This window comes from Aspergillus melleus, assembly GCF_016097325.1.
Source record: "Aspergillus melleus strain CBS 546.65 chromosome Unknown contig5, whole genome shotgun sequence".
Taxonomy (NCBI): Eukaryota; Fungi; Ascomycota; class Eurotiomycetes; order Eurotiales; family Aspergillaceae; genus Aspergillus; species Aspergillus melleus.
The window spans coordinates 3,075,097-3,100,711 of NW_025763374.1; the positions used below are offsets into that span (position 1 = coordinate 3,075,097).

The 25,615-nt window shown below is 50.3% G+C and overlaps 10 protein-coding genes across 12 annotated transcripts; 3 read left to right on the forward strand and 7 right to left on the reverse strand.

The window, feature by feature from the left end:
• Positions 1 to 3,578: 3,578 nt before the first annotated feature.
• LDX57_009396 (uncharacterized protein) lies at positions 3,579 to 4,349 on the reverse strand (the record flags this gene model as incomplete). The annotated part of the gene is made up of 1 exon (XM_046091122.1): positions 3,579 to 4,349. One exon carries the CDS (start codon positions 4,347 to 4,349, stop codon positions 3,579 to 3,581), a length of 771 nt encoding a protein of 256 aa, XP_045947099.1.
• Positions 4,350 to 5,489: 1,140 nt separating this feature from the next.
• YDJ1 (type I HSP40 co-chaperone YDJ1) lies at positions 5,490 to 6,977 on the reverse strand (the record flags this gene model as incomplete). Its single annotated transcript, XM_046091123.1, has 4 exons — positions 5,490 to 5,806; positions 5,862 to 6,683; positions 6,794 to 6,863; positions 6,942 to 6,977. 4 exons carry the CDS (start codon positions 6,975 to 6,977, stop codon positions 5,490 to 5,492), a joined length of 1,245 nt encoding a protein of 414 aa, XP_045947100.1.
• A 4,062-nt stretch (positions 6,978 to 11,039) lies between these two features.
• Positions 11,040 to 11,729, forward strand: FCY1 (cytosine deaminase; the record flags this gene model as incomplete). Its single annotated transcript, XM_046091124.1, has 4 exons — positions 11,040 to 11,127; positions 11,210 to 11,280; positions 11,346 to 11,611; positions 11,708 to 11,729. The coding sequence occupies 4 exons, from the start codon at positions 11,040 to 11,042 to the stop codon at positions 11,727 to 11,729; spliced, it is 447 nt and encodes a 148-aa protein (XP_045947101.1).
• A 118-nt stretch (positions 11,730 to 11,847) lies between these two features.
• HEM12 (uroporphyrinogen decarboxylase HEM12) lies at positions 11,848 to 13,131 on the reverse strand (the record flags this gene model as incomplete). Its single annotated transcript, XM_046091125.1, has 4 exons — positions 11,848 to 11,921; positions 11,973 to 12,896; positions 12,980 to 13,021; positions 13,077 to 13,131. 4 exons carry the CDS (start codon positions 13,129 to 13,131, stop codon positions 11,848 to 11,850), a joined length of 1,095 nt encoding a protein of 364 aa, XP_045947102.1.
• Positions 13,132 to 13,314: 183 nt separating this feature from the next.
• On the reverse strand, positions 13,315 to 15,174 carry trm82. Of its 3 annotated transcripts, XM_046091126.1 has the most exons (3): positions 14,572 to 15,174; positions 13,835 to 14,518; positions 13,315 to 13,774 (listed from the first exon to the last, which is right to left on the reverse strand). In XM_046091126.1, the coding sequence occupies exons 1-3, from the start codon at positions 15,072 to 15,074 to the stop codon at positions 13,387 to 13,389; spliced, it is 1,575 nt and encodes a 524-aa protein (XP_045947103.1). In that variant the 5' UTR covers positions 15,075 to 15,174; the 3' UTR covers positions 13,315 to 13,386. The 3 variants fall into 3 exon arrangements, with proteins under 3 accessions (XP_045947103.1, XP_045947105.1, XP_045947104.1); XM_046091128.1 differs by having other exon boundaries at positions 13,315 to 14,518; XM_046091127.1 differs by having other exon boundaries at positions 13,835 to 15,174.
• A 119-nt stretch (positions 15,175 to 15,293) lies between these two features.
• RPP0 (60S ribosomal protein uL10) lies at positions 15,294 to 16,345 on the forward strand (the record flags this gene model as incomplete). Its single annotated transcript, XM_046091129.1, has 3 exons — positions 15,294 to 15,467; positions 15,526 to 15,595; positions 15,654 to 16,345. The coding sequence occupies 3 exons, from the start codon at positions 15,294 to 15,296 to the stop codon at positions 16,343 to 16,345; spliced, it is 936 nt and encodes a 311-aa protein (XP_045947106.1).
• Positions 16,346 to 17,800: 1,455 nt separating this feature from the next.
• On the reverse strand, positions 17,801 to 19,128 carry LDX57_009402 (uncharacterized protein; the record flags this gene model as incomplete). The annotated part of the gene is made up of 2 exons (XM_046091130.1): positions 17,801 to 18,365; positions 18,434 to 19,128. 2 exons carry the CDS (start codon positions 19,126 to 19,128, stop codon positions 17,801 to 17,803), a joined length of 1,260 nt encoding a protein of 419 aa, XP_045947107.1.
• Positions 19,129 to 19,547: 419 nt separating this feature from the next.
• Positions 19,548 to 20,770, forward strand: naa20 (peptide alpha-N-acetyltransferase complex B subunit NAT3). Its single transcript, XM_046091131.1, has 3 exons — positions 19,548 to 19,884; positions 20,046 to 20,277; positions 20,371 to 20,770. The coding sequence occupies exons 1-3, from the start codon at positions 19,620 to 19,622 to the stop codon at positions 20,540 to 20,542; spliced, it is 669 nt and encodes a 222-aa protein (XP_045947108.1). The 5' UTR covers positions 19,548 to 19,619; the 3' UTR covers positions 20,543 to 20,770.
• A 418-nt stretch (positions 20,771 to 21,188) lies between these two features.
• Positions 21,189 to 22,584, reverse strand: LDX57_009404 (MCT family MFS transporter; the record flags this gene model as incomplete). The annotated part of the gene is made up of 2 exons (XM_046091132.1): positions 21,189 to 22,317; positions 22,397 to 22,584. 2 exons carry the CDS (start codon positions 22,582 to 22,584, stop codon positions 21,189 to 21,191), a joined length of 1,317 nt encoding a protein of 438 aa, XP_045947109.1.
• Positions 22,585 to 24,786: 2,202 nt separating this feature from the next.
• Positions 24,787 to 25,543, reverse strand: RPO26 (DNA-directed RNA polymerase core subunit RPO26; the record flags this gene model as incomplete). The annotated part of the gene is made up of 4 exons (XM_046091133.1): positions 24,787 to 24,820; positions 24,900 to 25,019; positions 25,089 to 25,373; positions 25,509 to 25,543. The coding sequence occupies 4 exons, from the start codon at positions 25,541 to 25,543 to the stop codon at positions 24,787 to 24,789; spliced, it is 474 nt and encodes a 157-aa protein (XP_045947110.1).
• Positions 25,544 to 25,615: the final 72 nt, after the last annotated feature.

Here is a 25,615-nt window from a genome sequence, read left to right on the forward strand (position 1 = left end):
CTACCGGGCCTACCATAAACGAGGTCTGGGCCAATCACGGGACTTCGATGGGCGGGGCGGGTGATGTCGTCGTGTGCAGCCACCCGCCAATGGGAGACGTCAGAGAACACGCCATCGCTCGGGCTGATGGTGAAAGCACCGATCCACGTGTGGGAGATGTCTCCTTTGGGTTTTTTTCGATTTTTTATACTATCTTATTTTTCTTATCTTTTATTTTTATTTTCATTCTTATTCTTTTTTTTTCTCTTCTGACAAATTTAACTTTACGCCACGACTCTTCCATAACATTCTCGCGATCTCATGTCGGAGTATACTCAGTATACACCTACGGGGCCCTCCTCTTAAGGTATACGTATTCAGATGCTCTACGGAGTATACCAAAGTCACACTAACGAATAGTCCGCGTAGTCCGCCTCCAACTCTCCAGAATTAATATCAACCCGACTACCATTCGTAACTCACCTCCCATTCCCAATAAGCTAACTACCTCCCCGGTCAGCGTCGGAGGAACCTAATCCCAACTCACCTCAAGTCAGCAAGCTGCTGATTGCTGATGTGCGGCAAGTTCTGCAGCTAAAATGGGGACATTTAGACTTAGTTCGAGCTTCCGGTCCATGCCAAGACCCTTCGGCAATGCAGCGGCCGCTTGGGGAAAGCCCGTCAACGATCTCCGACTCGGTCTATTCTGTTAGGATTTATGACTAACCTCTTCGTTAATCTCTAGGAGAACACTTCCATCTCGGGCTCGGGTGCTGTCAATGTGCTGCCTAAACAGGCAAATTATGATGATCATTGACATTACGGGAGCTGCACCATAATATTTGATATTCATTATTATTGATCGAGGTTAGAGACGGAATAGCGTGGCTCGTCTGTACACCGACCGTTAGCCCGACCGATGGAGATTCTCTAGGCAATCGTCCCCATTTGGACGGCTTCAATACCACGCAGTAGCTGCTGTTGGTTTTTCCCGATCGGTCTCGGTCTATCCAAATTCGCATTCTTCTCGTTTCATCCATCTCCTCGGCGTCCCCATCTGGTATGGCCAGAGATATCCTCCGGGGATTGCCACGATGGATTTGTTCAGCCCTCAGACCATCCTAACCCCTGTCGACTTGAAAGCTTGTTGCTTATGTCCAGGATGCTCTCGTCTAGCTCAAAGTTTGCGCATCTCAATACGGTGTATATCCAAACTCGGTGATTGTCCGCCGCCAAAGTACTCCTTTGCTCCATGAACTACCGGTATCAAGTATCGGAGCACCAACTCTGTCCGTCCTGTTCCACTACGGAGTACATCGGGGGGTATATTTTCACCTGCAGAGATGTTGCAAGTCGTAGCCAAACTAAGCTCTTGCATGCTGCGCCCCACTATAACACCATCCAGATCAAAATCGCGTCATTGATCTTATCACTTTTAGCGTCTTGTCCAGGCCTCTGTATGGTCAATCCCGACGACCTGTAGCCCCTGTTGAGGTCTTTTTTCAACGTCGCAGATGGTCTGACACGGTTGTCATGTTGTGCTCCGAGGTCAGTCTCTGGTTTTCAGGCACAATCTCAATTATGTCTAGTACATAGTACGGAGTACATTGTATGGGCTTCGTCTCGGCGTGGGATCCCGTTTGGATACATCCGTGATGTGGCGCATCAAGCGATGCACCTGCTTTCTAATTAATCATTCGATAAGTTCAGATGTCTCAGTCTCGCAGCAGTGGGTAGCAGGCAACTAACCAGGCAGTCTTTGTTGGTCTCAATTCTGTCGCTCGTATTCGCTAGGTATTGGGCCCCTTGCCGATCGGTCTCTGGGACTTTATTATGTGCTACCATTCGAAGCAGTCACGCCAGACTTGACACGAGACATTGTGCCCAGAGCGATGCTTGTCCAACGAGGTTTCATGCAAGGATTCTCGGGATGCATACCGTCAACATGGCTTTTCTGGACGAACATGTCTCAGCCTCGTCGACCTCGAGGACATGAAATATCTGACTTCTCCAATTGTCACCCATCATAACTTGACCATACGGCAAGATCCTCGCATGGTGCATTAAGGCAACTCAACTCGGCTTATCATGCAATATCTGTTCACCAATTAGGAGAAATCAGTGCTTAGATCTACCCCGGTCGTGGATGAGAATGATACCCAGTAACACGCCGGACCACAGCAACCCGACCTCCATGTCGGTTCATTTACCTCTCCGGCTACCCCGTGTCACACTTCATATCCTTGTGACCGGGTAATTCTATAAAGGTGTTCCCAACGGCGGAGATATCCATAGCCAAGATATCGGGTCGAGTGACGGACTACCCCGACCCAAGCGATACCAAATTCTGGGGTATCACTCGCGTGATCATGCTTTGAAATTTGATCTACTGGTCTTGAAAGGGATATACCGATCATCGAGCCATCAATCACATGGACCGGTGCCGCCATCCTGGTCAATGAATTGGAACATTCCCAAACAACACAACAGAGCCGTCAGCTCACCTGATCTTTCTAGTCGAAACCAGCATGCAATGAGATCCCAGAAGAGAGTAAGTTCGCTTTCACTTTCTTTAGCGCGACCTTCCCTGCCTTACTAAATCGAATCGTCAAGCTAACCTGACCAGCCCAACCCCGCATAGACCTTCCCTCGGCCAATCCTCCCGAGCCAAAGCGAAACCACCAATACCCCAGACATACCAGCGCTTAATATGAAATCATGCATGACAGCTCACGAACCGAACTCGTCGATCTCACTTGACTTGACGTCATTCTACATTTGCGTCTCACCTGAACTCAGCTCCGACCTACGAGCTACACCGTACACGGAGTTCGAGCACACCTACTTGTGGTTATCTAGTTTGGTCCGGTCATGCGATCCGCCAGCCATGTCTGTCAAATTCGTCGGAGAACACACTTCCGTCTGGGATTTTATTTTACCTTTTCTATCCCTGTGTCGTATCATCGGTATGGAGATCCGAGCGCGGAGAGCCGCCAGGAAGATCATCTGCGAATGCAGGGTGATGTCGACCTGTGACCGGGGTCGGGGTCGGGTTTGTGGGGTAGTCCGGAGAAGAGGTATACCTGGGGATTATTAACATGGACAGATAACGGTGCATGCTTATGCGATCACCGTTTCTAGCTTGGACATATAGCTGCAATGCCCTGCTATCTGGTGCTGCGGTTGCTATCAAGTTAGACATGAATTGAAGTACTGCTTACTTCTTGTGTCGCCATAGCTGACATTTCAAGCAGGAACTCCAACATAGTCTGCTAACCATCTGAGTGCACTAACATCTGTACCAGCAATTACTAACGGTCAGACACTACTCTGAAATACAACAAGAGAGAGTGTTTTCACCACCTTACATATTCCCGACTACATGTCTTAATGCGATGAATATCCCAGCTGTGATTTTGACAAGCAAGAGCTGAATCAACTTGCATATCACGACCATTACCCCATACAAAAGAATACACCCAAAACATATTCACGATGAATCACCCATCCAGAAAACAATTGCACATGATCCATTCCACCTCCACCACTCTCAAATACCTCACAACCACTCATTCCTCTTACCTCTCCTTCCTCAGACCTTAGACAATGGAAGCCCCCGAATCCGTCCCCAACACCCTCCCCGTCGCATTCCAATCCCTCATCAAATACACATACGCCTCCGCCACATCCTCCGGCCCCGCCACCCTCCCCGTAGGAAACCGCCCCTCAAAAAACTTAAACATGCCCTCCTTCTGCTCCCTCGGCAACCCATCCCACATCTCGGTATCCACCACCCCAGGCGACACCGCATTCACCCGCACCGGCTTCAACTCCAACGCCAGGTTCCGCGCCACACTGACCAACCCACCCAGGTACCCCGCCATGACCGTCCACTCCGCATTCGGCCGTTCCCAGCCAGCGCCCGTGGTCAGCGTGATCGAGCTCTCCGGCCCAGGGGCCAGATAGCGGCTCCCCACCTTCGCGACGAGGATGGGCGCCACGAGACGCAGCTGGCCCGTTGCTAGGATCGCGTCGCGCGACACGGCGGATAAGGGCATGATAGCGGGCGGGTCCGCCGCCGTATACACGATGTGGTGAATCGGGCGGGGCAGTTTCGCGAAGAGCGCTTCCAGGTCGGCTTCGATGGAGGGGTGCGACAGGTCGCAGGTTTCGCCGGTGATGGTCGAGGTGGGGAATTCGGTTTGGAGACGCGAGAGCGCGGAGGCGAGGCGGGTGGCGGAGGACGAGACGATCGTGACGTGGGCGTTGGCGGCGAGGGCGTGTTTTGCGACGGCGAAGCCGATGCCCGAGGTGCCGCCGATTATGAGGATGTTTTTGTTGGCGAGGCGGGTGTAGTTGTAGGTGGACATTTTGACTTTCTTCTGGGGGAGTATGATTTGGTTTGATGATGGGTAGATACTAGACGACTTCAAATCAACTGATTGAAGAATTCGGAAAAACAATAGTAAGAGTGAAGAGAAAAAGAGGGGTAAGTAAGAAAGTGTCAGACTCTGACCCGTCAGTCAGTCTTATATATACTCCCTCCGCCCTACCGAGTCAACCCAGCCAATCTAGTAACAGCTAATGAGTGAGCAATAAGGATATCTTACGATACTCACCCAGCCCCTAAGCCATTAGTGATCACCAGTTCTCGTGTTGAATTCACTCGTCAACACCATAACAGAAGAAGGGGCCGGTCATCTTTTAGCTCCGTTTAAGTCCGCCAAGGCGTTGAGGTTGACGGAGGGGTGAGTAGCTAAGTCCGAGGCTGGATGGGTGGGTAGTGGACGAGTGGCTGTTGTGATATAATAAGGGTGATTTAGTCTGGTTGAGAGAGAGTGTGTGTAGGTTGGCTTTGGTCACTTTACGTATATCTATGGTGATCCATGGATGTACAGAGAAGATCTGACACGAAGGACAAGCCATAATATAAAACTAAAGATGAGTAATTCGGACTATATTTGGAGCTTCAACTAAAAGTCGGCCTGACCGACCCTACAGAATAACATGCATCATAATAAATATTCATACCCAAGTCAGCGCTATAGTCTATACGTGAAACACTCGTCTCTCACTCGCTCTCCAGCTCTGGAGCTCCCATCCCGGAGCCAACTTCAACGAAGAAATGACTCGTCGGCCATAAACATAATCCCATCCATTTCCTCAGACCGGGTCTTTCATACCCCCCAGAACAAGGAAGATGGGAAACAATATAAGGCGTGGGAACGGAAGCAAAAGAGTTTGTGAGAATGTAATAAAATGGAAAGGAATATGAAATCTTCCGAGTCATCTCTTCCGAATCTTCGGTGCAAACGCCATCGCAAGAGCAAATCATCGAGTGTAAACCAAGGTGTAAAAGAAAAAAAGAAAAAGAAACAGTCGTACCAGGGCTGATATTCGCCCCTACATGGTATCATAAAGCGAACTTCATCAATGCCCCAGCACTCCATCTTCATCCGTCGTCGTCATCGTCATCATCACCACAGTCTCTTCTCCCTCACTCAACACGTTTACTGCGAAGCACACTGCACCCGCTCGGCGCCAGGAGGAACATCTTCGTCATCCTCGTCCATACCGCCGGCAGCACCGTGAGCGCGCGCTTGCGAGTACTCGCTGCCGTCAATCTCCTCCAGCTCAAAGTCCTCGACCATGGCGTCGGTGGGCGGCTTGGTCTGCTCCATGCGGGGAGGCAGGACCTGTTCCAGAAGGTTGAGGTTCTGCAGCTGATCCTTCTCAGGGAACTTGACGTCGAACTGAATGTAGAGGTTGCCGAAGTCGTGGTGACGGTACGAAGGCATACCCTGGCCCTTGATAACCTTGATGGCACCTAGAGAGAAAATTAGCAAAGCAGATCGTCAATATACGAGGTAATATAAACGTACCAGGCGTGATGACCTCGCCAGGAGCGATGTTGACGGTCAACCACCGGTCATCGAGGTGCTCAATGTTGAGGGTACCGCCGCCAAGAGCAGTGAGCAGATCGATCTCGGCCTGGTAGAACAGGTCGTCCTCCTTGCGCTGGAAACGGGGGTGGGGCTTCTGCTCGATCTCGAACACCACATCTCCCGGCATGACGCCGGGCATCTGGTCACCCTCACCACGGAATTCGATCTTGTGGCCGTTCTTGACACCCTTGTCGACGTGGACGTGGAGCACCTTGCGCTCGACGACGGTCTTCTTTCCGGTGCAGCGCTTGCAACGGTCCTTCTCACGGATGATCTCACCCTCTCCACTGCAGTCGGGGCAGACGGTCTGGAAGCGCTGGATCATGGGACCCATCTGGCGCATCATCGTCTTCATACCGGTACCGTTACAGCCGGTACACGACTTAACAGCACCGTCCTTACCACCGCGACCATCACATCCGGGGCAGATGACCGACTTCTGCAGAGCCAGCTTCGAGACCTTGCCGCGGTAGATGTCCTCCAGGTTGACCTTGTGCACGTGGTGGATGGTACGGGCCTTCTTGGGGCCCTGGTCGCGCATGCCACCGCCGAACATGCCTCCGAAACCACCACCGCCGCCGCCGAAGAACTGAGCGAAGAGATCCTCGGCACCCATGCCGCCGCCGGCACCGCCACCCTCAAGACCCTCCTCACCATACTGGTCGTAGATCGAACGCTTCTGAGAATCCGACAGGATCTCGTAGGCGTGGGACAATTCCTTGAACTTCTCGGCGGCTTCGGGGTTGTCGGCGTTCTTGTCTTTATGCGAGGATTGGGTTAGTTTCCAGTTCGTTCTACAGGGAATCCACTGGCTCAGGGTCCAACTGATCCCGGTCGCGGAGTGACGGTTCACGTCGGATCGAACATACCAGGGTGGAACTTCAGAGCGCCCTTCTTGTAGGCAGTCTTCAGCTGAGCATCGGTAGCCGTGGGAGACACCTAAACAGTTTTGCCGTCAGTCTCTTCCTTTTTTTCAAATCCAACAACACTGAGTCAAAAAAAGACAAAACCACTTACCCCGAGGGTGTCGTAAAACTTGGTGTCCTTGACCATTGTGAACAGAGTCTAGCGAAGGAAACGCGAATGAAACAAGAACTTTTTAAAAGTGAGACACGAAAAGAAAAGAAAGAAAGATCCACCGGAAGGGGGGTTTGTAGCCGGCGAACGAAGAGAGAGGAGGCGAGATGAAAACCAGCGGGAGATTTCTGGGAGGAGAGGAGACAAGAGGGGAAGGAAAGGAAAGTGCCTCGAATCCGGAGGAGCCAAGGTGGGACTTGTTGATGAGAGGGAGGAAAAAGGGTTGTGAAGGCGCTTGGAGATTAATATTATTATCAACGAGCGGCGACAAGCGGCTACCGCTGCGTATCGTAAGGCCGTAATGCCGTTACCAGGACCAGGCACCAACGCACTTTTTTTGTGGGTATTTCGATACCGGAGATAGGATACGGCGAACCGATCTGCTGCAATTCTTATACTATATAATCAAAGGACAGGAGTCAAAAAGATTCAAAGGAAATAGAGCGAAATCTGCCGGTTTTACCTCTCCCCAGCCCTGAATCCATCCAACCTGACCAGTCAGGCTGATCTTCTCGGGGGTTCGATCGGTTGCAAATGAGTGGCTCGAGCGTTGGCCGGGCGGCTTCGATGCGATTCTCCAGTCTTCCATCGCTTTCGCCGCGATTCCACGGCTGACTCCATCCCGTAAATTACGCGCCCGTGACGGCCTCCGGGCTGACAGAGCCTTGCAGGGCATTTCCATCGCCTTCCACGACGCATGCTGAACAGGTCAGATTCTGTATACAGTCTCTAGAAACAGGAGTGCTTTTGTATCCCTTCATAAGAAGCAACAATCAAATATTACTAATTGTTCCGATGTATTACGCATTACGGAGGGCATAAAGTTTTGTGTTTTCTGGTTCTTTTTTTTTTCTCGGGTGGCGTAGGTTCCTGCCTCAGGCTGTAATGTGGCGGCTGTCCGGTCCTTATCGATAAGGTTCTCTTTTCGAGCTCTCCCTTCAAGTCCCATTGCACCGAAGAAGCGGGATTTGCCCCGTCCCGCTGGTGACCATGGCCTCTCATCTTCTTTTCGGAAGAAAATCACCAGCAGAATCTTACTCCTAATTGGGTCTACCTCTCACATTCGAAACAAACGTCGAATGATGTACTCCTCATCGTCCAACTTCCATCTTGCCTTGGTACAGACAAGCCATGAACTTGGGAATTGTTCAACCGAATTGCATCGGGAAATTCTTGAGAAGAACGGGTACCGTTCAGATAATGACTTGTCCAGTTTGTTTCGCTTCCGAGGCTTCCTGGTCAGAGCCGAATGCAGTGACCCAGTTTGGTCTGATGATTCTGTACCGCTTGCCTAGTCTCCTGGGAAGGAATTCATATCAGGACACAGTCTGATAGTACAGTACAAAGGAAGACCACTGACATGGTCTCCAGCTGCATGGCAGAGCTGGTCGGGTTCTGAAAGATGGCTGCAAATGTCTTCCTTCAACTGTTCACAGTCGGCATTGGTGGAAGTAGCGTTTGCATTTTGTCAGTTGTTCAAGGAACACTGGGGAAAAGATAGTGAAAATAGTAACGCCTCCTCTGACAGGTTTAGAGACTTTCCACAATTGGAAAGAGCTGCGGCACACGAATTCACTAATGCAACAAGGGTGTTGATAGAGATAAATGACCGGATCATTGGAAAGAAAGAGATGTCAGTGCACAATTCATTCGGTGCAAAGAAAGGCTAACTGCATAAATACCTAATTGGACCCCCTAAAACCACCTCCCCCATCTCATGGAAACAATTTTATTCATTGATCTAGGATCACAATATCTGTCTCTTTCACTATGTGCACCGCATACATAACCAACGTGAAGTATAAATGCAAGTGTCCTGTGATTACATAATATGTTCTCAGGCGGCTTCTTGTTACCCCTGGACATCTTCATTACACATATATCTTATTCCAGCAGCTTCCCAGACGTAAATTTATTATGGCTTACCCCATAATTATCTACCCTGCTGGTGTTCGACGACCTATGATTGCTTTTGGTTCCTCGGGGATCATTTGTCGCGATTCTTGCAACGATACCGAAGTTCTAAAAAGTCCGCTTCGACATGACTTGAGTAGATGCAGCGAAGAGACTATTCTATCTATACAAGAGGAAGAGTCCTTCTCTATGATGACCATGGAGAGAGAAAAATTCATTTATCGATCTCTTCCCAAGCACAAGGACATCTCGAGTGCCTCGATATAACAGAGACCAGCATCCGCTTCCCTTATATGCACAATGGGCATCTTCGTGATTACATCCGGAAGAAGTCTGCGCATGTGGATGATCTGATCAAGGATATGTGGATACAGAATGCCGTGAATGCAGTACAATTCATCCACACTCATTCCGTTATACACGGAGATATCAGCGCCCGCAACTTTCTTGTTGCGGATGATCTATCCATCAAACTTGGCGACTTCGCAGGCTCTGGTATCGGGAACTTGTCCTCAGTTGTTATGGAAGAGGATCGCTATAGAAAATCTTCCGACGCGCCTCGGTCGTTCCAGACAGACTTATTCGCCCTTGGCTGTCTGATATTCGAAATTGTGGTTGGCTCACGCCCGTACGAGGAAATCAGCGATGAGGATTGGGAGACAATTGCAGAAAACTATGATCGTGGGATCTTTCCGCATGTGGAGGGCTTGAGATATGGAGATATCATTCATAAGTGCTGGACGTCTCAATATGCGGATGCCCATCAAATCCTCTTGGACATTGGAAATGCCGATCATAGAGGGAAGGGGCGAAGAGGGGATGGTCTGTCTGTTTTGCCGAGTCTCCCAATGCAAGCTCTTCTGCCTTTGGGGATACTGTCAATTGGTATACTTGCATTTTGTACCTACCGAAAATACAAGTGGGCCTAGACTTACATGAGAAGGTGAATCAAAACGCTAAAGTGCATTTTACAATCCTAGAATATTTGCCTAAAATGCGAAGAATATGCCCAGAGCAATTTGAGTTTCTTGGGTAATGGAGACATACGACTAGGGAATAAAGCAACAGTCGAATAGCCTGAGTTCCAAGAGAAACCCGCTAACCAGGATTGCGAAATCCCAGGTTTCCTGCTCGTCCAGGACCGAAAGACAGACGATGCCAGACGAGTAACTGTTGGGGGGGAAGAAACGAGGCACGAATTCGTACTTGGGAGGCTTCATCAAATACTCCTCAAAGTCAGCAAGGCTCATCTGGTAGTTTGGTGATACTAGAACCTCGGTTTGTAGGGAAGCATACATGCTTGATCTACGAGATCTTCATTATACTAACTACTCGGACCGACCCCTTACAGGCGACCGGGCTAGACTGACTTTGCGGTGGGGAATAGGTGCCATCTCCGGCCCCCCATGGTCATAAAGCTGTCATGGCCGTTTCAAGTTGGAGATATCGTCAAAGACTGTAGTCGAGCAGAGAGAAGAGGCCTGGCGACTTAGAAGCCATTCGGATATCGAGAGCCAGGCCTCGATTGCCGTCACGTACTCCGTAGAATACTGAATATATTTTTTATTTTATCATTTATAACGTTAATATCAGTTAACTTTAAAGAAGGCTTTGATTACTCAAAAGATTGACCTAATACTTCAAGTGAAGGATTCTAGTTATCCGATAGATAATCGTGGAGGATAGATCAAAGCTTTTTATATCTTTAGATATATTTAGTTTCAAAGGGCCCCAGATCCTCCTTTGTGATATTTCTTTTTCTTCTTCATAGGAAAACTGCTTGACCCCGAGTCAGAAACAAACTTGTCATATCAAGCTCCTTTGTAGACCGTCACAACAAGTACATCCCACCTTCCAGCTCCATACCTACTAACCTGATAAACACATATCCGGCCAGCATGAGGGGTTCTCCATATCTCTTATCACCGACGCTCCAAAAAGGGCGGGTCGGACTAGCACCAGAACGGCAGTTGGCCACAGATTTTTGCCCGCAGTTACTAAGCTTGTACCGCTTGATCCCACCTTCGCATTGCGTCGAGTGTCTTTTGCCAATTTCATTGCATTGCATTGCATCTCTGGTTGTTTTATTAGTTGATATTGAATTACTATATCCATACGGTCAATATGGAACAGGATCCTGGATTCATCGCTGCCGTGGAAGAGGCCAAGCAGGGTCTGGCCGAGGGCGGAGTCCCCATTGGTGCTGCGTTGGGTATGTGATTGAGTTTCCTCGCATACATATGCCATGGACGAGCGTGTATGTGGTTGGGGTATCTGTAACTGACGATGTCTAGTTTCCAAGGATGGCAAGATCCTCGGTAGAGGACACAACATGCGCGTCCAGAAAGGCAGCGCGACGCTACATGTCAGTTCAATGGAGACATTCTTATCTATAGCCGGCACCCGCCCCCAACACTAACATCTACATAGGCTGAGATGTCGGCTCTGGAAAACTCTGGACGTCTCCCCGCCTCTGCCTACGAGGGTGCCACCATGTACACTACCCTGTCGCCCTGCGACATGTGCACTGGTGCCTGCGTGCTCTACAAGGTGAAGCGCGTTGTCATCGGCGAGAACAAGAACTTCCTCGGCGGCGAGGAGTACCTCCTCAACCGCGGAAAGGAGGTGATTGTGGTGGATAGCCAGGAGTGCAAGCAATTAATGGAGAACTTCATCAAGGATAAGCCGGAGCTTTGGTATGTTTGATTCTTTTGTATCGTGCTGCATGCGATCAAGTCCATATTTTCTTTTTTGTTCTGTTTCAAGTCCACCGAATGCTGACTGTGAACCAGGAATGAGGACATTGCTGTTTAGATATGTCCGCTCAATTGCTGTAGATGCCAGCGTTGATTAATGGTTGGGTGTTCCCTCATGTACATAAGTTTTAAGGACTGCCGAAATCAACGGAATATGATCACGTGTGATGGACATTTTAAGCAGCAGTAAGGCGATGGATCTCTTCGAAGAAAAACTTCAGATTCTCCGGCTTGACGAAGGGGGTGATACCTGCTTCGATTAGTATCTCGAGTATACAACAGCACAAGGACCAGTTCTTACCGTGGCCCAGGTTAGCAATCCATCCTTGCTTGCCCTTGCGGAATCCTTCGACCATCTTCTCGACCACCGGCGTGATAGCCTCCGGGCCTCCGTAGAGCACACCAGGGTCAGCGTTACCCTGAATGGTCACTCGGCCATTGGCAATGCGCATAGCCTCGGCCGAATCGTGCAACCAGTCGAGTCCAACGACGTTGTAGCCCGACTCGCAAAGATCCTCCAGAGCATACCACGCGCCCTTGGCGAAGACGGTCATCGGAACCGGCTCCAGTCCCATCTCAGTCAGCTTCTTGGGCAAGTTGGCCGAGATATGGCGCAAGTAAGGCAGAGAGAACGACTGGAAGGACGACGGGGACAGTTCACCCGCCCACGAGTCGAAGACCTGAACCAGCTGGGCGCCCGCCGCGACCTGAAGAGCCAGATATTCCACACAGATCTCCGCGATCTTCTGCAGCAACGCCTGCGACTCCTTGGGGTACTTGTAGACCCACGTCTTCGACTGAACGAACAGCTTGCTGCCTCCACCTTCAACCATGTAGCAGAGCAAGGTCCACGGGGCTCCACAGAAGCCGATGAGGGGCACGCGACCTTGCAGCTTGTGACGGGTGAGGGTGATGGCCTTGTAGACGTAGTCCAGCTCCGACTTCACATCGACCTGTTTCTGCATGACCCGCTCATATTGTCCATCGTCCGGCGACTTGAGCGGTTCGGGGAAGTGCGGCCCCTTCTTGTCGACCATTTCCACCAGCATCCCCATGGCCTGGGGGATGACGAGAATATCCGAGAAGATGATCGCGGCATCGATAAGTCCGGCATACCGTTCCACGGGCTGGAGGGTCAAAGTCGAAGCGATCTCGGGGCTGCGACAGCATTCGAAGAAATCGCGGTTGCCTTTGGCTTCGTGGTACTCGGGAAGATAACGACCGGCTGTATGAGAGACTCGTTTAGTAATTGCTAATCTTCTAGTGCGAATAGCTGCCTGGAGATGGGAAGGATAAAGTCCAAAGTACCTTGGCGCATGACCCAAATGGGAGGGCGTGCCACCTTCTCGCCTGCAATGACATCAGCCCATTCAATTTCTGCTTCGACGGATAATCAGAAAGTCACCTCTCGCGGCCCTGAGCAAAAGGTCGTTCTTCAATGGCTCGAATTTCACCTGCATTTTGACGGTTGATCAAGCACAGGAAAGGTGTAGAATGAGGGGACGAAGTGGGATGAGGGGAGCCAAAGTCGGACAGTCCGTCTCGGCGTCTCGGCCCGCAAATCATGCGGATACTGCCGGAGTCTTCTGCAGAAATCTACAGACTACGACGAAGTTTGGTTTTATTCATAAAAATGATGTTGACTTGATGTAAATTTATATACGGTAGCTTTTGATCTATAGACAAAACAGGGTGTATTCCTTATACTACTGGTCTCAATCATCCACGCCCATATGCTTCTTTCGCAGATTGCCCAATCCATATAGTGAGTCGTTGGCCTCCTTGCGTTTCTTGGCGTCTGCGATGGCTTCCAAGTCAGAAGTGCCGCTGGAATTGATGTTGGAGATCGTCGAGTCCGTCACCGGTTCCCAAGCCAAGCTCTCGCCCTCAGATTTCGCACGATAGGCCTCGACTACAGTCGCAGCCGGGCTGGCTCTCCATTCCTGCGTCGATCCTGCCTCTCGAACATTATCGACGCAGACAATGACCGTGCTGTCCTTCTCGTTGCTCGTCACGTCAAGAATGTTGCCCGAAGCACTAACCGACTGCTGCTCTTTCAACGTGCCGTCCGATTCTTGCACAAAGCACCGGAGTTGCGTGGATCTAGCGTATGGTTAGAGCTCTGTAAATGTTTCGACTTGCGTAATTCTGGGAGCTACTCACCCCTCGATCGCGACCAAGATCAATTTCAATGTGCCGAATGATGTTGCCCAGATGCCACGAACAGCAATGGGAGCAGACTCTGACGTCTCCTCCACCAGAGGAACCTTCTGTAGTATGTGCGCTTCGGCCCACTTCCACACAAGCAGGTAATTGTCGCCTCCACCAGAAACAAGGTACTCCGGAGCCCATGCCGGAACGCAGAGCTTGGTGATAAACGAGGTGTGGCCCAGACACTGATTCTCAACGACGTGCGTCTGAGGAGGTCCGCGAGAAACGCGAATGTGCTCATCTCGATCCGCAGTCAGAATGTAAGTGCGTTTCTTGTCACCGGACGCGTCCACGGGGAGCGAGACGAAAGCCAGGTCAGTGAGCAAAGACACGTGGCCGACGAGCAATTGATGCTCAAATTTCAAACTAGGTCCTTCTTCTGAGAGCTTCTTCATTTTCGCGTCGTATTGGAGCTTTTGCTGTTCCAAAGACGCCAAGTTCCCCTTGGTGTGCACCGTTAGATTCGTCGCTGCGGGCCAGTTATGCTTCATTTTGCGAGCGGCAACTTTGGGCGCCGCAACTTCCTCATCGCCGGGAATCAATGGCAGGGAATAGACGTCTCCAAATTTGTCACCCAACAAGACCAAGCTGTCATTGCTAACCAGGGAAAGCGCGCAGCCGCGCTTTGGCATGACTCTATGAACCGGATGAGTAGGAAGTCCCCAGTCATGGGTTTGGCGTTCACTAACCTTTCACTCAATTGCTGGAATGAGCCGTCCTCGCCCAGTTTGAAGACACGGACGCATTTATCCTCCAATGTCATTGCAACCACATGTTCGCCGGTAGAAGAAGCTACCACGAGAGGAATGCTCGTCCAGGACGGGGTTTTGGATTTCCCGGATGCTCCGTTGGTTGAGGTAGGCTGTTCAACTGCCGTCTCGTCCGTCGCGGACAGCTTCCTCTTCTTCTCTGGCGGACCCTGGTTCTCAACATTGCTCTGGTCTTCAGCCTGGGGCCAACTAGCAAGCCGCTGTCCGGTCTCGGCAGCGTACGAGTAGAGCTTTGAGCCGGCCGACCCTACAATGATGTTCTGACGACCGACATGCTGCCGGTCCACGAACTGAAGGCGCTGAAAAGGATGCTGGAAGATGGCGACCATGACTAAATATGTTGATGGGACGAGCAAACCTAATTGATCGAGCAACTCGAGGCAGAAAAAAAGTTCCCGATGCGATGCCTCGTCAAAAGTCATAGAATGCGACGCTAGTCTTATCGCGTGTCTAGCCGCCCGCCCGCCAGTAGCGCCCTCACGTGACCGCACTAGGCGAAGTGCACAAGAAAAGAAAATCCCAAAATCGAAATTCTTCCCGACCTTCAACGTCGCGATTCAATTCGGACACCATCACCACGATCACCTAATAAGGATTTTCACTTGCCCTTAAACAACCTCTCTTCAGTGAAATAAGAAGAAATGGGGGGCAAGTCTGCTACCAAGGCCGCTTACTTCGAGAAGCTCAAGAGCCTTCTCGATGAATACGCTACCGTCTTCATTGTCGGTGTCGACAATGTCAGCTCTCAGCAGATGCACGAGATTCGTCTGAGTCTCCGTGGCGAGGGTGTTGTTCTCATGGGAAAGAACACCATGGTACGTTTCACTGGCTTCCTGAGCTCGTTGGGCGTCAATTGACTCGCGATTGTTCTAGGTTCGCCGTGCCATCAAGGGCTTCGTCACCGACAACCCCGAGTACGAGCGTCTGCTCCCTCACGTCCGCGGTAAGAACAATTGAGTCGTCTCACAATTGATGCCACGTCTGACTGGTATGATTTACAGGCAACGTTGGTTTCATCTTCACCAACGGCGACCTGAAGTCCACCAAGGAGAAGATCCTGGCCAACCGTGTCGCTGCCCCCGCTCGTGCTGGTGCCATCGCCCCCGGCGATGTCTGGATTCCCGCCGGTAACACCGGTATGGAACCCGGTAAGACCTCTTTCTTCCAGGCTCTCGGTGTCCCCACCAAGATTGCTCGTGGTACCATCGAAATTGTGTCCGACCTGAAGCTCGTTGAGGCTGGCACCAAGGTCGGTCCTTCCGAGGCCACCTTGCTCAACCTGCTGAACATCTCTCCCTTCACCTACGGTATGACTATCCAGCAGGTCTACCAGGAGGGTCAGACTTTCAGCGCTGCCGTTCTGGATATCGAGGAGTCCCAGCTTCTCGATGCTTTCACCTCGGCCATCCAGACCATCACCGCCATCTCCCTGGCTACCAGCTTCCCCACCCTCCCCGCTGTCATGCACTCTCTCGTCAACAGCTACAAGAAGGTTCTCGCTGTCGCCATCGAGACCGACTTCAGCTGGCCCGAGATTGAGGAGCTCAAGGACCGTATCGCCAACCCTGACGCTTACGCTGCCGCCGCTCCTGCCGCCGCCGCCGCTCCCGCTGCTGGCGAGGCTGCCCCTGCCGCTAAGGAGGAGGAAGAGGAGGAGTCCGACGCCGACATGGGCTTCGGTCTCTTCGACTAAACGTCTCGTCTTAACACGCGAGATTCAACTACCATGTATTAGATTCTTTTATGCCTGGGCATAATGGTTTGGGAATAATGAAAATGATTCATGGATGACGAACAGTCGGTTACCTTTTCAATTAGATATGGAACGTAGTCACGCTCCATTATCTTCTTGACTTCAATGGTGAGTTTGTCTTCTGCATTCTTTTTCTCGTTCCTCGTTACACCAACACCACATCTTGGCGAATGATGATACAATTTTTAACTCCGAGCATCACACCCTGGCGGGTGGCTCTGAAGATTAAAAACACGCAACAACAAACACTCTAATTTTTTGCTGACGCCAATCCTCACTTTGAAACTTGCTTTTCACACATGACATTGGCAAACATCATTGCTAACATATGTCTCAGGTCTTGTAGTTGAACAATATCTATGGCACCATGTCTCCTTCATGTAGATCTGGCGAGGAACAGTGCTGTAGATTATGGATTGGAAAGGGTGTAGACGGATGGGGTGTGAAGGGTTCACAAGGGGTTACTTATAGACTAGTCAATCCGAATACTTTCCCATCTCAATTCACTTTGCATTAATCAATCTTTGTTTTGTACCTTGCCGCTCGAGGCCTTTTTCCGCCTGAATCTCTCACCTCAATTCGTCTCCACCTCAAACCATTCTCTTCATTATCATCCGCTTCGGCAATCATTTTGTGTCTTTATTCCATCAACAACGTGAAACCGCTAGCACTGGTGGCAGGATGGGTTTTGGGCCTGAACAATGTGTTCGTTTACGTACATCTCATCAGAATTTCAGCCTGTGAACGGTTTCGTGATATAAAGTGTCTCTGATTTCATTGATTGGATATATCGGGTCTTGTGGTTTTTCGCTCCTTGCTATGAGTGATTCCATGTTGGACCATGTCTATTAGAAGAAGAAAATATAGGGTCTTCTCGTTCGAGCGAAGGAATAGATAATGCTAGGAAAGTCGCTAAAACGATTGACTGTATTTTGAACAGCTTGATTAGCTTTTGCCTTTCGCCTATGCTAAACTAGCAAATCCCGATTGGTAGATGAGAGAATAAGAAAATATGTATGTATGATTCAACACTCCTGTATGAATGTATAGACGATGATTCTTCACATCTTATCTATCTAAATGAAAAACAATTCCCGACAATTGAAAGAAATCCTTCGCAGAAAGAAGCACCTGACTTTACAAACCAACAAAAATAGAAATCTATATACTGTGAAACGAAAAGAAAAGTGAAGTAGAAAGGAAAGTGAAGATCTGATCTGGGGTATGCCGCGACCTCAAAGCAAAAACACGTATGTGCCTTTATTTTCAGTAATTCAGAAGGAAAGGTAATTGCACGTATATGTGTGAATGTGTATGTATGTATGAAGGTCATAAGTAGGAAGGAAAAAGGATTCAGCTAGGAGAAAGGCAAAAGAAATTGGGGAATCATATCAATCAAGCAGCGGCGACTTCAGCGCCGGCCGCACCGAAGAGTCGTTCCCTCCATTCGCCGCAGATAGCTTCGAATCCGCTTACCACGTCGCCGCACTCACGGCCGGCTTCGCGGTCTTTCAGTCGGCGATCCCAGTCGCCTCGTTCGATCCACCGCGTGCCTTCCTCACGACCTTCCTCTTCGCGACGGAGTTCCGCGACGAGCTCCCGTGCAGATCGAAGTCGTCGGGAGGCGGTTGAGGTGAGCTGGCGGGATTCGTAGAGGGTATCGCTCAGTCCACGGAGGGAGAGGGTGATGTCGGAGGTTTGCGAGACGAGGGTTTGCAGAGAGACGAGGGGATCAAGAGATGATGTTTGCGAAGGCGTGTCAGGGCGAGATCGAGACGGGTCAGGGAATGGGTAGGGGAGGTTCGGTAGGAGATCTTCGTCGATGAGGGGGATGAGAGCATCGATGGCATCTGGAGAGAGAATCGGGAACGGCGAGAAAAGGAGAGGGTGGGTGAGGGTTTGCAGGGTGCGGGTTTGATGGGTGAGATGCGACGTGATAGAGGAGTGTGCCGTGATGAGTCTGTATTTCAAACGAGTCAGCTGTGAAGTCCATCAACAAGAAAACGGAAACAACCAAGAACGACCAACCTCATTGCATTATTCTCGATGCCACTCTGACCACCGAGATCTCGAAGAGCTTCGACGGCCCTTTGAATGACATGGTCGTTCTCACTGCCATTGTTCTCAATACCACGCCGAGCCAGGCTCTCGATCTCCGCCATCTGACTCTCCAGACTGGGTGATATATCCGCCTCCTCCAAGTCGGACTCATTTCCGTAATCAGACCCGTCATAGTGCGACTCGTGTCGTCGGTGCCGATTGCCACCATTCCGCGTTCTGGGTCTCGGTGGGTGCAGAGAGCCCCGTTCGGACGAGTAGCCCGACGAGGGGGTTCTGTTGGCCATGTGATATTCATCTTCGGTGTCGCTGCGGTCCGCACGTTGTGAAGCCCCGGGGGCATTCTCCATCTCCTGTCCGGACGCATACCCGTATCCACCTTCCTCTTCCTCCCATGCGTCTGCCAGCTCATCTGCGAGGTTCCCCAGCCCCCCACCCATGTCGGTCGCACCGCCAAAGTCGCCCGACATCCTCTGAAATCCGTTCAAGCTCTGGGCATGGTGTTGGCGGGGTAGGCCGGGAGAATTAGGGGCGGACGACCGCGGAGAGCCGTGGGAGAAATGGTTCGGAGCATACGTGCCGGGGGAGATTGGGTCGAAGTCGACGCTCGACGCCTGACTCTGCGTATGGCGGTGAGATAATTTCAGGGGAGGGACGGACGGCATGATGGAGATGGTCGGATATGCAGGTTTAGGAGAATTTTGGCACTCGGATAACGGTCGATCACGCAGGAATGTGAGAGGATGGAAGGAATGACAATTTTTGGGGAAGTCGAAAAATGAATAAATAATAAAAATATAAGAGGAACCGAGAACACACCCCTTAAATATTCAGGAGGGGAACCCGCGAATTGCAGCTGCGAGCTAAACTCCGATCGAACGTGTTGAACAGCAGCAAGGGGCAAAGAGGGGGGAGGAAACGAAGGAAAGGAGATGTCAACAACGGGGTGTCAATCGCATCACCAGGATGCGCACCACAAAGAGAGACAGACACGAAAAACGAGAGGTGTAAACGGTCAACGGAAAGAGACCAGGTCAACCCTGCAGGTTTCATTCAGATGAAGGAAAGACAAGAAAGTCGAAGGCCGAAATGAGCCGGCATTTTCCCGTGACCGCCGAAGCCCCAATCGGACCGCTTTTTGCGTCCCCCGCCGTTGATGCTTCACTTGCCTAGTTTCACCTATCTTCTCCCCTCGCGGTTCCTACCAACCCTCCATATTCTCCCTCAATTACCTCCTGCTCCAGACGTCAAGATGAGCTCCATCCGTCGCATGTCCCCGACGGACCTATTGTCCATGAACCTGACCAACCTCGACCCTCTGACCGAAAACTATGACCTCGGCTTCTACCTCAATTACCTCATGCGATGGCCGTCGCTCTTCAGCAGCGTTCAGGATCGTCGCGACGGCATCGTTGGCTACAGTATGTCTTCAACTCTGCCTCCGTCTCACAGCTCTTCTTCTGTCTACAAACAACACTCTCCCAATCCTCGTCACAACCACCCACCCCACCAGAAAGAACGCTCTTCCATACAATCCAGACTCAAGCAGACCAAACGCTAACGTCACACAACAAACAAAAAGTCATGGGAAAGCTAGAGGAGCAGCACCCCTCCATGCGCCACTCGGAACACTACACCCCTTGGCACGGCCATATCACCGTTCTGACCGTTGCACCTGCAGCGCGGCGTCTCGGCCACGCGCGCCGTCTGACGGAGCGATTGGAGCGCGGCTCCGATATCAACGATGCCTGGTTCGTTGATCTGTACGTGCGTTCGGGCAATAAGGTTGCGGTGGATATGTATAAGGGCATGGGGTAGGTTTTACTTTTGTTTAGTTCCTTGCCTTTTGATTATTGCGCACTGCGCTTTGTTGGATGACATACTGATGCATGAACTCAAATATCTAGGTACTCCGTCTTCCGTCGCGTGGTCAATTACTACAGCGACGATCCAACAGGCATGTCAGAGTCAGGCGAGGACGCCTTCGACATGCGAAAACCCTGTAGTCGAGACAAGAAGCTACAACATGTGCGCGAGAACGGCGAAAATTTCCCAGTCGGGCCTGAAGATGTGCTATGATCATGGCAGGAAAAATGGGGTTATGTGACGTAGCGTCGGAAAACCAAAAAGATGAGTTGTAAAGTGGTTGTCATTGTTTGGGTTAGCATTTTGGTGTTGGGGGAGTTTGTGTGCCGCTTCTCTTCAAATTCGAGTTTTAATGTCATTTGGAGGATTCATATTTATATGGTGTCTAATGAACATGATACTAGGTCCAGTCGGAATCCGCTGTTCTTGTCTAGATTTGGGGAATTAACGTATTCAGTATGCTTGTATGTATCGATTTCTCCTATTTATAAGACTGCCATTCCATATGGTCCTTGATGAGTATATACATTACTTTTCGTTCCATAACGCCAACCCAGAATGCAAAGATAATGCTTTTGTATATTATGAACCAGGCTGGTTCGACAGATATTAGCCCAACGCTGCCGTAGGGATAACATCCAGTTAATCGGCGGTGTTGGGTAGAGACCCCGAGGATCCTGTACCCACGGAGGTTGGAGGTCTGCAAAAACAGAGATACACATGCGTACACGGAAGCTGCAAGCTCGAATGGGATAGAAGTAGTCTGATCATAAAACGGTCACTTAATCCAAGGTAGCTTGATCTCCAAAGACCAGCTAATGATCCGTCGTCCGGGTGAAGTTTCATCCCATCTTGGTGCTCATGCTTTGACAAAGAATCTCGGTCCGGTGCGTGAGAATCTCAGGGCCGCGAATATCGAGGCAGAGGTGATAAGACAGCAGGCCGTGAAGAGCTGCACTCCGAGGTATTTATGCGTGTCGTTCAAGATCGCCCCACCGATGGGCGTTCCAATCAGCAGCCCAATAGATGTAGTCGCAAAGATCATGCCCAAGCGTGTGCCCAGGTCACGAATGTCCTTCGTCAGACTGGCCATCACTACCGGAGGCAGCGACACAAAGCCGCCAGAGCAAAGACCATACAAGATAGCCAAGACGATTATCCCGGGAACGTTGTGGACACCGATCCATGCAAAAGCGAGAATAGCGGTGGCTGTGGCGGCAGGCGTGAGCATGTTTAAGGGACCGGTATGATCGGCGATAAAGTTGGGCAGGATTCGCCCAAAGGTGGATCCGGCATTCAGCATCGACAAGAGATAGAAGCCCAGGGAGGAATCCACGATGCCGGTGTCGATGGCATATGACTGAACATAGAACAAGAAGTTGTAGAATCCCAGGAAGCCCAAGAACATCGCGACAGCGAACATCACAAAAGCCGGCTCCTTGAACGCCGAGAGCTGAACCAGCTTGCGCTTCTCCTTCGGTTGAAATCGCATCCGCATTAGACAAAAGGAGAAGCAGCATAATCCAAATGCCATGAATCCCACTGCGCGAGTTGCCCATGGAAATCCAACCTTGTTCTGTAATTGGTTGAACATGATCGGATAGATAACACCGCCGATGCTACTACCCGAGGCCGCCAGTCCGTTGGCGAAACCTCTCTTGTTCTTGAAATACTGCGGTAGAATGGCCACAGATGGCACGAAAAGGCATCCACTAGCCAATCCAATACAGACACCTTGCGCAAGAATGAAGTGCCAGTACTGTGTGGAGATACTGGTCATCATAAGCCCGAAAGGGAGCATGAAAGTTCCGAAACCAACGAGGGCACGGAAATAGCCTGCGTCGAATAGAGGCCCCGTCACGACCCCGAAAAGCATAAGAAGGAAAGACTGCAGTGATCCAATCCATGCGATGGACGATGACGACACGTCAGAAAGGATGTTCTGTTCATAGTAGGTCTGGAAAGCCCCCCACGTGTTGATGACACCCCTAATAGAGAACATGGTCAGTAAATCGGCGATCCGCGATGGAAAGAATGCACGTGGAAACCACTGATTATCGCACATACCATGAGTTGAAAAACAGGAAGAAAGATCCTAGAACTTGTAGCCACGCTGTTAGACCAGTGTCGAACGTCGGCTCTTCCGAAGGTTTCTCGTGGAGAGGAATTGGTGTATTCGAAGTCTGTTCGTTGCCATTGTCGCCGTCATTCAAGGAGTCCACAACGGTCTTCTCTGCATCAGCATTTGTTCCCATGTTTTATTTCGAATGAGGTCGAAAGGTTTTGCACCAGACAGACAGGTAAGGATGACCGAGCCCGAAGGTAAAATGTGAGAGCCTGGGAGGGAAAGAGCGATAGATGCGAGTACAGATTATTTACGGTAGAAAGCAAAGAGTATTAAAAATCAGATTCAGAAGTGGAAACCATAAATGAAAGATCGACGCCAACAAACCATTTACCGAAGAACAGAAGACGAAGAAAAGGCAGCCTGAAATCGAGATTAAAGCGGAGGGCAGGGGCAATATATATAAATGTTGGACTCAAAAAATCTCAGCATCCTTGTTCCTGGCGGGGCACCTAACAGGCTAAGCATGGGAGCTAAAAAAGATGAATGGCAGGCCACGCCAGACCCTCGAGGAGGGTCGATCCACCCTCACGGGAACATCCATATTTGCGGCAGTGAACAAATGAATAATGAGTCAAGCCACCAAGCGACCCATTCGCGGAGGATACCTACGGGGAGCGCCGAAAGACCGAGTGGATTCCCGAGAGCACAACCTTGGGGCCGGGAAAGATATCTTGCCCCCATTGCCGAACATCTTTTGTAGGGTATCATTGAGCATTTGGCGATCCACACCGACACTGAAGAAGGGTTCAGGGATTAGACCCGTGAACCTGCAGAGAAAACGAACATCTCGGGCACCAATCCTTTCACAAAAGCGCTTATTGACGATTGGAGCTGCATTAGACCCGGTGATATCTAGCATTGCCGGGGAGTTAGCAGTTCAACACCCATTGGTTCAGGGGCAGGTAAGATTTAGTCATGAGTCTGGGCAGCGTGCCGACTTATCCAGCGGGGAAGAAGCTGGGACCATTATTAATGGCGTTGTATGCGAGATGTGGGATAGAACTCGGCTTCTGATTTGAAGAAGAGTTCAATGTGACTTTGGGGAGGCGAGATGGTACCCACACCAACCCTCAAAATCCATATCAAAGAGTGGGCGAGCTGGTGAAGATGGCAAACAAGGAAGAAGATGCATGCGGTCGAGGAAAATGGAAGAAGGAAAGAATGTGGGCCGGAGAAAGTTGGTTCCTCCGGCTGCTGAGGTAATCACGTCGCATTTGACATTGGATTCACTTCAAATCCGATTTCCGATTCCTGTTTCTGCAGATTCCCGAATCTAATACATTACCATATTCAACTGATTGAGCAGCAATGTCAATTGACTCATCATCATCCCCTGTCAAGTTGGATTTCCAAGCATCGTCCTCAGTCTCCTAGATCGACGGCTGCATCTCCACCCACGTCATGCTTAGTCGATGTCCCCGTCGAAGCAACGTTTACATATGACTATCAAAGCTTGATTTCAAATCCTTCAATGTCAGCAGGTTGCCTCGGATGAGTGCCGGCAAACGATAGGACTTTTGCAGTTGCACATGCGGTTTTGAATCGCACAGGTCTCGCCAAACAAGTACGATGCCAGCGTAACTATCGGCAAGCTGAATTTTAAGCCTGTGGGCATGGATAAGAATATCCCGACTGGACCCTCCGCCAACAGTACTCTTGGTCGGAACATGCGTCACGCAATGGAATGACCTCACGTCTCAGAATAGTCCGGGCTCGAAGAGAGGATGCATGATCAGCGAACACTGCCACCTTATAGACATGGACACCTTCAAACTCTTGAAAAACCTCAAAGAACACCAGCTAGGGTTGTGACAGAGCAGAAAGGCTCAGGCGGTTATATTTAGGGTACCTAGTCTTCGATTCAGGCCAGGCCACAGGCCTCATAAATGGCAGGTATCCTTAAGCATAGGGCTTGATCCTCTTGTCAGGCTTTACTAACTAGCATCCACGGTTTGCTTTTAGAGATGAATCAGACCAGGAGACTCAGCACAGTGAAATTACTACAAGAGGAACATTTGTGACATGTCAGAGTTAGGGTTATGCCAGATTCTGGCAGCAGGCCATGCAGTAGATTGCAGAACGTGGTCGTAATCAAACATCAAACTTTTTTTTCTTATTTTATCTAGAATTCTGCATTGCGCTATGTCTTGAGTTTTTTCTTTTCCCCGTTCCCAAAGACCAAACTGGCCGATGGAGCCATTACGGTCTGTTTTTCCTGCTCCCAAACTCCACACGCTATGCCGGATAAGAGAAATAGAAAGAATAACATACAAATTAAAGTGTCAAGGTACCCAATTTCAATATACAGCCACCCAGTCCGTCCCCGGAGCTAAAGCAGTTCTTCACATGTCCAGTCCTCGTACCTATAATTACGAGAATAGCGGTTAGATTGAGCTGTGCTAAACCTTTCTCAGTTTTGATCGGGTTAGAAAAGCCGCTTACCATCCGTCAGGCAGATATCTCCTCACAATCAGAGGAATCTTCTTCTGATTCAACTCCTTGAGAGCAATTTGCAAAGGATCCGTTTCACCTTCGAGATCGACCAGCACCGGAGCATTCATACTGATGACAGTGTCAGTCACAAAGAAGCTCCCTTCTTCCTGCAATTTGGGCGCATGTCCTCAAACGAACCTGATCTGCAGGGCTCTGGTACCCAGGACTCGCGCTCTCTCGTATTTGGTCATGTAGGGAGTCGTCGTGCGCTCTTCGTTCGGCACTTTCTTTTCCCGCGCCTGTTCCATCACCTTGCCCGAGTAGCCAGCATTGGGGTCACCCGAAACAACGACGCGATCGCCGTTGACCTCCGGCGCATACGAGTCGTCGCCATAACCGTCGGCGCCTACTTCGTTGTCGACATCCTCGGGGTTTAAGAAGTCATCGGGCTCGTCGAGTTGCTCCGCGGGGTCGTAGTCGTAGCTGGAGACACGCCAGGTCAGATTGAAAAGTTCTCGAACATGTATGATGTAAATTCATTAAGGGCTGTCCAGGACTGATGTCGCCTTTTTTTGTTGTTGTGTCCAGGAGACAGGATTGTGAAAAAAGGTCTCTTACTTGTCTGCATCGCCGTGATCACCGTAGTCAGACATGATGCCAATTCAAGAGCTCGCAAGAAAGGATAGAAAAAAAGAGAGAGCGGGTGACGCTGTAGCTACACAAGC